At 36.4% G+C, this 14,099-nt stretch overlaps 1 protein-coding gene across 1 annotated transcript in view; it reads right to left on the bottom strand.

Annotated features, from left to right (window-relative positions):
* PRKD1 (protein kinase D1) overlaps window positions 1–14,099 on the bottom strand; it is a 112,595-nt gene that overhangs the window by 16,431 nt on the left and 82,065 nt on the right. Inside the window, exons 5-10 of the mRNA XM_057372285.1 lie at window positions 10,753–10,963; window positions 9,060–9,137; window positions 5,951–6,155; window positions 3,399–3,522; window positions 2,520–2,597; window positions 1,664–1,943 (exon numbers count right to left, since the gene is read on the bottom strand). Coding sequence (XP_057228268.1) covers window positions 1,664–1,943; window positions 2,520–2,597; window positions 3,399–3,522; window positions 5,951–6,155; window positions 9,060–9,137; window positions 10,753–10,963 — 976 coding nt within the window. The remainder of the gene's footprint in view (window positions 1–1,663; window positions 1,944–2,519; window positions 2,598–3,398; window positions 3,523–5,950; window positions 6,156–9,059; window positions 9,138–10,752; window positions 10,964–14,099) is intronic.

A 14,099-nucleotide genomic window follows, 5' to 3' on the forward strand; every position in this document is an offset into this window, starting at 1 on the left:
CTATGCCTACTGCTAACTGCATTACACAAAGACAATACTTTGGAAAGGAAAGAATGCTCTTTGGAGCATTGCCACTTCTGTCTCCTTCCTTCTTCTGCTCAGAATCCCATTCATGCTGACTTTTCATTTGTTGAAGTAAACAGTGTCCCCTACTATAAAGCCTGTATTACACACTGAAGACACTTGCTACTACCCATCAATACTAATCCTAGCTGTAGTAAGGGACATGAGTAACTTCCGCCTCACATAGCTTACTCTTTCTGTAGGAAGACTGCTTTTGGCATAGAATGTTTCGGTTATGGAGAGGCTTTTTATCAACACCAATTTGTTTCCAAATATATGTACTGCTGTGTTTGCACGGAAAAAGCATGGACGAAGACATGGACAAGTCTCAGTCTTTGAGCAAAAGAAAGAAGGTTGCTATCATTCTCAATCTCCACAGGAAATCCTAATTATCTCAGATGACCTTAATTTTTGCACATATAACCCAAAGATAAGTATATACTAGTAAAGAAATTTTCCAAATTTCCCAAGAGGGAGAGAAGACAGCTGTCATGCCCAGTCCCGCACTTTAGGTGATTTGTTTAGCTACACTGGACTCAAACCAGGGGCACTAGGCAACTAGTCTGATGGAAATGACATACAGAATTTGACACTATTTTATACAGGCTCCCAGTTGAGAAAGCAAAGGACATTGCTGATCTAATCTGATATGCGAGCTGTTGTGCCTGGAGATGCAATGCCACAGCCTGTTGTATTACTTGGTTTYTGAAGGGCTTGTGGTCTCATTAGCATTTTGTGCTGCATTACAGCATCCAGATGTCAAGTGCTAAAGTGGGTGTATATTGCAAGAAAAGGTCTAATCCAAATTGTGTAGACATATCCAAATTCGCTACACTGACTAGGCTGAACAGAAGTACAGAGCAACCACATGCTTAGTAATGGGGAATTGTTTGCTCTGTGCTACTTTATTATCAGTACCCAAGCCAGAAATAAACAGGTCTCATATTTGGTTTACATAAACTGTCACCTTTGCTAGAGAATTACACAAAGGTATGTAAATTGGAAGCAAAGATATATTCAGTCTTTTTCATCCTGGATAACACACACGCCTTGTTGTGCTTAGAATAGCTGTTCTTCACACTTGAGCTCTTTTAATYTCAGCATGGGACAATGTTTGAGGCAGCTGTACAGCCAAATATGATGAGAAGGAGCATATAATCTATGCTGCAGTGACCCAAAGAGTGAAGAGCTGCTGCTGCAGATAGCTAGAAACAAATACAGTCAACATGGAACAAAAATATCTATCAGTTCCAAACTGGAGCTCAGAAAACTTCATCCTTCTGCACAAGGAGGCTATTTATCACACCAGCAACACAAATTTGTATTAAAAGCCTTACTAATTTTGTAACTATTTGCTCACTAAAAAAATCTGCATCTTGCATATTAATACAGATATYCTACTATAAACTGAAAATACATGGATTAGAAACCGTGGTGTTTAAAATAAAATGGAAGACAAGTGATAAGCCATGACAGAACAGCCTTTACCCGCGTGCAATTTGATGAGTGCAGAAGACTGAGCAATGTCATTTGCAATGTCATTTGTGTGTTTGTGATTCACATTCTACTTATGTGAAATGGAAGAAATGAACAGACTTACGATGCAGGCTGGGTCCTGAGCCAGTGGATGCCCCTTTAGGGATGACAGGCATCAGGGCATGCTGTATTGCCATCTCCCACATTCGTGCCACATCAATGCCAACACCACTGCTGATAACACTGTTATTCAGTGGAACACTTGAGAGGTTGTCTATGTTTTCTCCAACATAATAGACTATATTTGCTGTACTTATTTCAAAACAATGAGGATTGGCTCCTTGAGGCAGCAAAGTGAAAGTTTTTGCAGGCTCCAGAGACAAAATTTCAGACAATGGGATTTCCTGAAATGAAAAAAAAAAATTATTTTATGTGTAAAGATTATCAACATATAAAGCTTAAGCATGAACTTTATTTAACTAGCTTATGGTATCAGCTGTTGCTTTTTACCACATGATTCTTGTACAAACAAAAAGGCTCTTGTAACTTGAAACTCAGTGACACAGAGGACTGTTGATGGTAAAATACTACATGCTTCTGTCCAAGACTAAATAGAACTTTTAATTATTTAACAAAACTTATCGAAGAGAGCAGTGAGGTTCCTTCAGAAAAAAACGCAGGGCCACCCATATATCAAGAGAACTCCATTAGAAAATAAAACTGTTTTGACTTCTCATATAAAAACTTATCATTTTCACAACACACATTTTGTAGGTCCTTGTTGGCTGACACCTTTCTGATCAGAAACTTGTTTGCAAAAAGCAGAACACACATATGCAGCTCAAATAATAAAAAAAATTTAAAAAAAAAAAAAACCCAGATAGAAATTATACTATTACTGTACTTTTAGTAAACATCAATCCAGTAATTTAGTCCTCATATTCTGCTGGTACAAAAAGAGATTGAAAAATATTCCTTACTTTGTAATATTTGCTTCCAGTATCATTTTGAAAAAGAGTAATGCATTTGCTGTCCAGCCTCCAGTAGTGTCGCTTTCTCTGCAATGAAAAACATGTAAAAAATAGTTCTAGCATTTTCCAAGTAAAGTAATGAAATGTTAATTTCATTTCAAAGTACCACTCCCAAAACGTYTCTTTAGTTTGAAGACATGTACTGTGAACAATAAAGACCTATTCACTATTAGAAGATTTAATGAAGACTTTATAGTTGAATTTAGGATTTATAGAGCTCTTGTTATGCTCTGCTGTTTCAGTAATGGCTGTTAAAACTACACAAGTTTTAAAAATGTAAAATGTCATTTCAACGCCTGCATTACATTCAGCACAATTTATTGATACATACTCCTAAAGCAATTAAAATTTCTTTCTGTATCCCTTAGAACACCCCAACTCACTTTTGAAGATCACATACTGAAGGCTTTGTTCATGTTTTAGCAGGTTGGTATGAAAATAACCTTTTTCTACACTAAACTTATTTTACAAATCTACTTTCCAAAAGTCTCRATTCAGTAAGGTATCCRGGACAGTGCAGCTGGAAGGTAAAGCTACCTTAGGGAACCCTTAACATTATGTTTCACTTCCTTCAGAATGGTTTTATATTTGGCTGCCTATGATACAGCAACAGATATAATCAGATGGTTTATGTGTGTTTTAACTGTCTCCTGTTCTTACAAGCAGTGCCAGTCTTAGTTATGATAAGAATTGGGATTTTAGGAATCTCAGAAATCTCAAGAAATGCCTTACATGAGTGACTGCAAATGATCAGAATATTGTTAGAATTTGATTCTAAACTATAATATAATATTAACTGGAAGACAGGTCTTCCATAACAATTCTTACCAGTGTGTCCTTGCTTGTATAGTGAACCATCCAACCCTCCTTCATTACTGTGCTACTTCTCCTTTTTGTGTGCTTCACAGATTGTACCACTCTCATTAATGGAATATTGTTGCTGGTTGAAGGGCTTAAGAATAAATCATTAAAAGCTTTTAAAAAGAAGATCAACTTCGGACAAAAAGAAAAAAAAAAATCTTTAAAATCATGCACACACACAAAATATCCACACTTATTTTTATCATTGCTAGCAGACCTGGTTTGCACATTATTTTCTTTAGTCATTCCAAGTATCTTGAGATTATGAAGAAAAAAGACTGTAATGCTACACCATGAGAATGTCAGAGACCTTCTGAAGGCTTACATGCACTCTTCCAAGAATATTTCTAAAGATGAGCTAAGAAAATGGACAAATGACTAGAGCCTCAGCTAGGCTGTAAGAGCCACTGCTCAAGCTTGTGCTATGTATGATTCAGACCAGTATTTGATCTTGAATCTCTCACAACCCAAGTAAACACTGTCCATCAGATTACCGTCCTGTGATCTTGCTTGGGTTCAAACACAATGGAGAGATGACACTCCACAGAGTACAAAACAYGTTGGCTGCCCAGCTGCACACACCCTGGCCATGCACAGCAGAGAATCTGCTGCAGCCTCTCTGAGAAAGAGGATTAAGCTATTTTACCTTCAAGGATTTAGAGTGAAAACCTATTGCCTTGTGAGGTAGGCACAAGGYAACTTTCCACCACTGGGCTGACACACAGAAAGCTGGGAAGGTGTGGGAACATGACAGCGTGCCTGATAGCACCACCAGATAAAATCCAGCACTAATCAGAAGCAACCCAGCCCATTTTCCTTGCTGTTAGAGCTAACAATTCCTAAAGCATATTCTGTGTAAAGGAATATGGGCTCAATCCRCTTCAATCCTGAACAGAAATGCTTAGTTATTTTTGGCAGGACTCCAAACAGTGATGCTGCACTTTATAAGAAAACGGAGCACAAGACCGGTCATGTATTCTGCCCTGCTAGCAAACCTATTGGCGCAAAAACTTCAACAAAAAAAGAACTAATACCATCTAAGAAAAGAATAATACGTTAAGTTCCCAAAGTTGTTGTGACTGYAGATGTCTGCAGATGGCCCTGCTTCACTGTAATGCATTCTGGAAATAAGTTTTATGAATTGCTAGTTTCCCATCAGAATGCACAAAGGTCTGTCTGAAAGTTTAATTAAGTATGTAACATATAGTTAACATCGCTTTACTGCCTAAAAATCATCAAATGATCTGCAGTTCCTATTTAGCTAGTCTTGTCTGTACTGACAAAAGGTTTACTTTTTATTTGCCTTTTATAGATCTTTTAAAAATAKCCATTGATATGGAAACTACCCTTAGAAATAACTGAGAGAAGGTATTACTGGAAATACAGGAATGTCCCTTAAATAGGTAAAACACGTTCCTTAGTTATGTTTATTACTACAATTGGATATATTTATTTTGAAAATTTGCAATGCTGTCTGCTTAATAAAACCTGGAAATTTAAAATGTTCTGCAACAATAYGAGCCTAAGAGCAGGCTCATATTGCAATGATACAAGATGTCTATATATCATACAAATCATATCTATGCARATAAATATGACAGTAATTAGCCACTGCATGAAGTAAAACTGCATATTGTTGAAATGGATTGCTTTCGGTTAGTGCAACAGRTGTGTGATAGTAATACACAAACAAGAACACATTACTTAAAGAGACTCCCAACAAGCAAAATAAAAGAGGAAATTGCAGGTCCAACCTGTGAAAAAAAAGGTTCTGTAATTCTTAAAGGTATAGATCCTTTGCATCAAGAAAATTACAGCTGAAATTACCCTAATTCATTTTAGGTTCCCTGACAATGAAYAATCCCTACTATTTTCCCTGCTATTCAGAGAGTTCCAATAAGTGAGTAACATTTCTTCTCTTAATACACTTCTGACATACTTTGCACAACTCAGTTCCTGTTTTCCTTACTAGGTAGTCATTTTAAAGCACTAATCTATTTTGTAACTTGCTTCAAATTACTACTTTGAGTTTGTCAAACTTTCCTTTTTTCTAAAGGCATCTAAAATTGCAAACAATTAATCTAGATCTGATTATACCATAGCCACTTACACAAATTGTTTGTTTATTTGCTTAAATGACCAGGCATTGCACTGTTAAGCCAGGGAAAAAATTACTTGGAAAATAAGCAACAAGTAAATTAATAAATAAATAGTTTACTATTGCTTATGCACAAATAGTTAACCATCATTTTCATAAGAGAACAGACCTGTAAGAATTACTTGGGCATCAGTTTTCAATTGCTACTTCAACTTGACAATAATTTTCAAGCTTATCTTAAGTTACTAATGCATATAATCAGTGAAGTATTCTCACTGCAATTTCTAAGCCACATTTCACCAGTGTTCTCCATTCTAAACGAGTAAGAACAGTGCCCATGTAGATTTCCCTTTGAGCCATAGACATGGTACTTACAAATAATACAAAAGAAGATGGAAGTTACCCTCACCCCCCAGCTCACCTGATCATCCTGTTAGACTCATCGTGATCCAGATCAGCATCCTGCATTTCTCCATTGTCACTGTGGCATCCTGTCATTGACATCTCTGAATCATGTGCCATAGATTCTTCCATGTCATCTATAAAGCCACTGTTCCTTTCACTGTCGTTGTCATCACTCCCTTCTTCCATGACCACATCAGACTCAGCCCCAGGACTAAGAAGATCTGGAATGTAATTTCTCAAGTCATTATCTGAAAACATAYAATATTGCAACTACATCATCCTGGCACATTTTAAGCTTCCAAAAARTTCATGTTTTCTTTGGAAGCCTATTGCCTGTATCTAGACCATGTAAGCAGACAATTACCTATAATGTGAACTATATGTTGCTTTGCACAGGAACAGTGGTTTYTGTGAAGCCTGCACAAAACAGCATAATAATCAATACCACTGCAATAATGCTCCCTGCCATTAGGAAATAAATACTAAATATGCACCAAAACCAAAGAGTTAGGATTTCAMTTGTTTGACTATGGCACAGCATTAATACTATCATTCAGCTTATATTTAAATTATATTATARTTTCCAGTTTCAAAATTAGATACACCTAAGCAAGATCAGAGTAAGAAAAAACTTTTTGTTGCATTGTTGCTTGTGAATGAAATTATCTGGAATACAAAATCATTAGTGCAGTCAGAGGGTAAAGATAGCAATAGTTTTTCTGGGATGTTGCAGTGGTTCAGAAATTTGAAGTCAGGTTAAAATTACATGGAACACATCAAGTAGTTTCTCCTAGCAACTTCTGCCTGTGTGGAGGAAGGCTCTTGACAGTCAATGTAGGCAATGAACCACAAAAAGCCCCACACTGAATTGTCTGACAGCAAAAGGTTTGGAATTGATGTTGGTTCACTGAAATTWGAAGTGCACAGCTGAAAAGTTTGTTTTCATGCACAGTCGTCTTCAGATATTTGGATATAAATTACTGATGTGCGATTAAGAGACAGACTCATCACCTCTAGCAGAACCAGTCATTCAGTCATGAATGATACTTCACAGTGCAAGGCTCTCTCTTTCCTATTCCTTTCAAAATCTCTGWTTTTAATAAACTTACTATCGGTTAAAAATAACTCCTTACATTTAGTATATAATTCATTTACTAATGACACCATATTTGGAGTTTCATTGCTTCAGCTCTTCTTTCACTTACTATTTTAGGGAAGTTGTATCACACAGCAGATGGACAAAATGACAGATACTGTATTTTGTTTATTAAGCTTGAAAATAATGTGAACCAAATTACTGTGAAAATACAAATGAGATACAGGATGAAATTGCCTTTGATAATCCCAAGGACCCTCTATCAATCATTTAGGACACACAATTCAGAGTTCTATGAGGATGCTATGTATACCAGACTATGAATATTATTTGGTGTATAAAAGCCAAACTCTATAAATTTTAAGATTACAATCTTCAAGGAATATACTTGGAGTAAGCCCAGAATATGTGTTCTCACCCCAAGTRACTTTGCACAAGTTTTCCTGAGACAAACTATCACTTCTCTTTAGCCCAGCATCAGAATCACGCGTAAGGAGGGAAGTCCAAACAAAAGTAGCGTGTTGCTTGTGAAACAAAGGTGCAGAGAGGGCAGAGGGGATGTGTTGGAGGGATGAAATACAGCTGCCTCAGATGGAAAGAGGGAATTTGGAAGAGTAATTCAGAAAAAAAAAGTGTATTTTGCTTATTTAGTTGAACTGTGCAGAAACAAAGTTTACCTTCTTTCCTGTCTTCTCACAGCACTTTAGATCAATCACTCCTCTCTAAAACTGTATCTAYGCAGGAAAAAGTTTATCATTTATAAGCACATTTAGTTACTTTGACTGCATATATCAGGGAAAACTTTACACTGCTATCAATGGAATTAACATATTTTCATTTTATTTTAGTGTATATTTTAGTTTTTGGAAATCAAAGCACAAATTTCCATGGACAACATTACTTGCGCTCCTGAAGAAAGAGTTGTGTTGTGGTATGTTTAATGGTTAAGTGAGGTATAAATGGTGCAAGATTTAAAAAAAAAAAGCATATTAGTGACACCAGGAGTCCAGTGAGAAGTGCATGAGAAAGGAAATCCAGTAGGAAGACAACATCTGCTTTCCAGAAAATTATGCCCCCTGTCATATTTCAACTGGGATACTCAGTATGTGTAGTAATTTTCCTATTAAACACAAAAACTTAGTAGTGTTACTGTAMCGCTACGATGAGAAATACTATGAAAAATATTAGTTAGCATTCCTAATTTTGGAAATTCTTGGTATGTCTTCAAGTAAAGTAGACCACTGATTTAAATGAAAAAGAATGTGTCACAAGGTGATACTTTATTAACCTCAGAAGCAGTTTAGGCTGACAACTTAACATGGTAATATGCATTAGAAACTGAGTACTTCACCACACTTCTCATTCCCTTATCACAGAGGGAAGTGACATTTTCAAGGCAATCAACAACTCATCTACAACCACTCCTTTTTCCTCCAGTACTGCCTGTCAAGCCTACCCATACACCCTTGTACTTTAAACCAGCAGCACATGGGAAAATCAACAGATAGTCAAGCCTTGATTTCTGGTAACTGATATGATTAGTTTTATGCCATCAGTAGTGGTGGAATTTTTCCTGAAAGGCATTCCTAGTTCTTCTAGGTTTGCTTTTCCTTCTCAGGAAGATTATCCRTAACCACTTGTTTCCCCCCTAATATTAAAAGACAATTTTGTGCTTCTGATCAATCAGTGCCAACTTCTCACATGTGTGGATTTTGGCTTTCCTCTGGCATTCTGCATTTACCAGGCTTTATCACAGAGCCATTTGGCTGCTGACATCACCTCTGTTGCAGAGCTCAGCCTATCTCCCAGTGCTACCTATTTGGAAGAAACACTCCAAACTGATGGTGCATGAGCCACTCACAGCATTTCCTCCACACTGCATCTTCCACATACAACAGAAATATTGCAGAGGAAAGGCCACTCCCAAGTAATGGAAAAATGTGTGTTTGTACACGTCACAGTTTTATATTTCTCTTTTATTTAACTGATGGCTTAAACAATGACAGGAACAATTGTTAAATCAACTTACCTCCATTAATGGCAACTTCACCCAGGCAATTATTTGGCACTTTAGGAGCACAGCGTTTGTGACAGTTGAATCTACAGTCTGTTAAGTAAAAAGGGATACAGCTRAATTATTTCTTTTTCTGTGACACAATTATATTTTTTCCTGCTATCCAACCCATATATGTCAAGCCCTATCATTTCATTAATCCAAGTCATATGTCCAGAGAGGGTCCTAGCCTGGCTGCACACTGCCTGTCAGTGGAAGGGACAGGATGAAGATGCTAGAAACACATTTCTGAAAGGAAAAAATGCATTTCCAAGGGTAGTTGGTCGAGTGGCACTACTGCAGCCAAAGTGGTGCTCAACTCATCTAGGGGAGTGATGAGGAGACACAAGTGCTTGGCTGCAAAGCCAGAGCTCCTTTTCCAGTGAAAGAAGCAGACTGGGCTGCAGTGTGCCAGCTGCAGCTTAAGAGACTGACTACATATCAAATACTGATGACTGAAAATTGAAACAGGAGGACCCTAGCCAACAATTTTAAGTGAAAAAGAAATTTGTTCTTCACATATTAAGGCAACTTCTAGGCAGCTTGCAACTGCAGGTTCCTTCAATCCTTTCCCTAATTTTCAATTTTTTTTTTTACTTCTTTCAGATGTGTAAGTAGCACTTCATTAGATGCCATGAGAACTCTTTTCTTTTGGTTTATGAACATATTTTACTTAAACTAAGAACTATAACTTCATAACACACCAGCAAAAGCAGAGTCAGGAAAGAAAAGATATACTAAGGTTGTCTATATCCTTGTAATTATTTAAGACTGATCCAGAAACCAACTAGAGGTACAGCAGTGCCAAACTACAAYTCTTTATTTATTTATTCTTTTAAATCAGGTTAATATTTGCTTAGGTCACCAGGATTCAAAATGAACTGAAGCAGGTGATGTCTTAATAAGTATTTTGCTTTAGTTAAATTCTATCAGAATCACACCTTAACTTAAAGGGTTCAAAGAAGCAACACAAAGTATACTGATAATTTTATGATAGCTATTATTCATTGAAGAGAAGGAAGGTGATTTCAAGCACCCATTAGCCAACATTCCAACCCCACAGCATGCACAATGCTTTGCGTTTACAGGCTGAGGTTGGCTAAGGTGAGCCAGCAATCTAGGCTCCCATCCAAGGGGCCTGACTCACTTCAGCACCTACCAAGGTATCCAGTGCCACGAGACTTGAGAGCACATTAGTCACACGGAAACAATGTGAGTTTAAATTCTCATACAAGCCCATCTWATTTTACTTCCATTACAACTTCCCCAAAACCCTGAACTGCTGAGGCTCAGCCACATGCTTCAATTGACACATAAGAGTTTGTAGATGGAAAACAATGAATGTAAGAATACAGTCCATTATGTTAACTATTCTGCTGTAAGCACAGGTTTACCTGTGCCAAATACAAGATCATTTACACCTGAATGAAAAATGTGAGCTACTGCACATACACCAAAGGGTAAGAATGAACAGCTGTTCAGCCAGCTCCTACAGAATACCAATTACTGTAATTTTGACTGCAGCTTAATCCAGTGTAATTGCACATGTGCCTACACCTAGACAGTTCAATGAGGAAATCATGAATAAGACYACATAGTAACTACTCAAACACTAATTTATTAACTTCATTATGCATAGCTTTTATGTTCCTAAAGGACATTTACTTACCCTTGCACTGCAAACCCTGTCTAAAAAGCCCTTTGAGAAGCTTCTTGCAGTACTGGCAAACTGTGGGACGTGTGTAGGAGTGGATGACGAAAGTGTGAGGCACTTTAACCTTGGACAGTAAAATCTTGTCTAGTTGAATAGGTCGTCCAACRTAGGACTGTGAATTTGACCTCTTCTCTCGCCCAGTGTATGATTCTGACGGTGTTTTTTGCTGTAAAATATATAAAAAGAAGATATGTATTCACTTTTAAAAGAATATCATATTAATATATTTCCTTGTTTCAAGAACAAGATGTAAGTGCCTTTAAACACTAATACAACATACATCAAGCCCCCTTCTGACTGCTTTTGAAAAATTTGAATGGTACCAAACAACAACTTTGCCAACACTACTATCTCACACTTTACATTGTTACTGAAAAGAGTCTTTATTAAAAAAAATAATCAAAATTAAAATGCATATCAAAATTTCTCAGTAAAACATTTTACAATCTGATAAAAAACACACCCTTTTTACCTCTCTTATTTTCTCTTTTMTATCAAAGGTAGCTTTGAAAGACTGTATTTTTTGTAAGCATTAAAAAAATTGTTACCTTATTCAGTGTCCAGGCAGGTTAATGATAGAAAAAGGATTAGTATTTTCTATTCCCTTTATTTATAGTTTTTGCTATCACTAGCCTTATCACATTTAGATTATGCAAAATAGATCACAATAGGTATTTAAATGTGTGTGTGTCTGTATATGTAAATACCTATTACATATATGTATGAAGTGAGATTCAGTTTAAGGTATGAAACCCAAAGAACTCCTGGAAGATAAGAGTTACCTTATTTTCTCTACTAAATTCATTTAGATGTACATGTGATAACTACCTCAGAAAACAACTCATTCAGAAAACTGCTTTCTCCTAATACTTGCCCTTGACAAACAAGCAAACTACAACCACAATTAACAGTGAAAGGAGAAAAAAAAGTGAGARAATGCAGCTTAATTATTTAAAACTCAGCATCTTCTCATGATCATCTGCAAATAATCTGATAACTGAAGGCTAAAAAACAAAATATTCACAGTGAGCCTGCAGTGTTCAAAAACTGCAACAGCTGTAGCTTCAGACAGACATTAACTTGAAAAACTACTTAGATTCAAACACATAAMATTATAGGAAATCATCCATCTGAGAAGGTTGCTTGATTACTATTTCCCCGTCACCAAAATATAGAAAAATATGTTTCTGTAAGAGACTTTTGGAGTAAAAAGCAATYGAAAAGTCATTTTAATGGCAGAAAAACCTAAGGAGTTAGTTTCAGGCTTTGCCTTTACAGGGTGCTTGCCAGGGGGAAAAAAAATTCTTCCTTATGATGTTCAGATAGATTTCTTGCCRTGAAGATAAATTCTTTTGGTTATACTGTAGAATTAGGTGTCTTTTCAAGAATCATAAAGATCCACTGTACTAATGCAGTTCTTTTAAATAAAGGAAAAATATGCAAAATACATGGTATGAGCCAGGTACATGTGGTCAATAAAAAATAAACTAGATTGAAAGAAGTATAAGAGAGCATGTGTATTTTCTTTATCACAAATAATAGTGGAAGAAGTCTGAGYACATACTCTGATATTATGGGTTTATTTCTTGAGGTTTAAATCTTCATGCTCTGCAAAGCACTTACGCATATTAAAAAACCCCGAAGAACTAATCAGTCTCAATTTAAGATTAAATTTATTTAATATTTGTTAACTAGCAATAAAATTTGCCTAATTCTAAGGCAGATTTTAGTAAGTCTTATGAAGTCAACATGAATAGGCCTGTAATAGGGAAGGCAAAAGACCATTAGGACAGAAGAAGGAGCCAAATATTCTGCACAAACTGCATTGCTCAGCTAATGCAAGCCACGTGGAAATTATGGCCCTCAGTGTTTGTGGACAGGACAAAACTCACAAGGACAGTGAGAAATAGAGATGCAGTCCTCTCAGTTTTATGCTTGTATAAAATAGGAACAATTTTGGTCCAGACTGATGCTACTTCATAGTCCTAGCTCAGTGCCTTACAAGTTACAGCCTGAACCCTACCCTATGATCAGATACCTAGCCCTGGGTTTGCTCTTCAGTGCCCACCAGAAGAGCTTTACTCGTGGCATACTACATTTTAATGTAAATATTTCTTTATGAATAAAATAATTCCTAAAGGGTTTTCCTTAATTCTAATTGCTCCTTGCAATGCGTTAGTCACAGCACTTCTCTCTCCTGAATCTGGACATTTGGTGGACTTTTCTCATGTAGTGGCACTAACGTCTCTTAACATGAAGTTAACTGAAAACGAGTGAGAATATGCAAGCAGAAGAGTTCTATTGCTTACTTTCATTATATCACTGAAACAAATATTTCAGTTTACCATTCTTACCACTAGAGCTATTTCTTGACAAAATTACTTGTCTGCAGTACCAGGGATCCAAATATCTCCTAATGCTATCATCTCTTAAGACTCCTAGTATCATCTAAAGTAAATCTGTTTTCTATCATCACTTTTTGCCTTCATTTTCCAAATTATTGCCTAATCAAAAATTATTGGCAACTGAACACTGCTAAAAGCAAAGTCCAAATTACTTATATCAAGGTGACTTCATTCTGAAAGGATTTTAGAAAGCTGGTTTGGCCCAGCTTTCCTCACCAAATGCCTTGCAGTAGTGTTGCTAAAATGTACTAAGACTAATCTTGGGCAGTTATGATTAACAGAGAGAGACAGTCTTCCCTACAGCCTTGGTTCTGACCTAGATGTCTGATCAAATCTCAGGTGTGGTACAGTTCAAGTATGGGACAAATTATTTGCTATATTTTTGGCTCAGTTTGATGGCAAATTTTTTAGTTTTAATGTGCTAGTATATGTTTCTGAAAAAATGTCAGGTTGAACAAAGAGTGAATTCTAGATGCTCTACATTGAGTTGATTCTTTCTGAGATAAATCTGAAACAGTTACTCATCATGCCATCAAACTTGATCAAATAGAGGTACCACTAATAAAACTTTCGTCCTATTGTTTGGTATGGTTTTTTTTCTCAAAATTTATACTGGTCAATGTACAGTTATCATTTCTGAAATATTGATTTCAAGTCTCATTTCATATGCCTGCCAAGTTGTGTTCCAGAACAGATAACTAAGATTTTGTTAGTAACCACAAGTGCTCTCTACAGCTCAAGCAGTAATGGATAGCAAACAAAAGATAAAGTCCTGAAAACCTACTATAAGATGTCAGTCTTCAAGTCCAATTTACAGAGAAAAGTATTTCAGCTTTTCTTTGCCATTCTACAAGTGCTGGGCTGCTATGTGCCAGCAGCGTAGCACAGCATGTAATG

This window comes from Malurus melanocephalus, unplaced genomic scaffold (assembly GCF_030028575.1).
Source record: "Malurus melanocephalus ecotype Western Australia unplaced genomic scaffold, MMel_1.1 scaffold_0, whole genome shotgun sequence".
NCBI classification, from domain to species: domain Eukaryota; kingdom Metazoa; phylum Chordata; class Aves; order Passeriformes; family Maluridae; genus Malurus; species Malurus melanocephalus.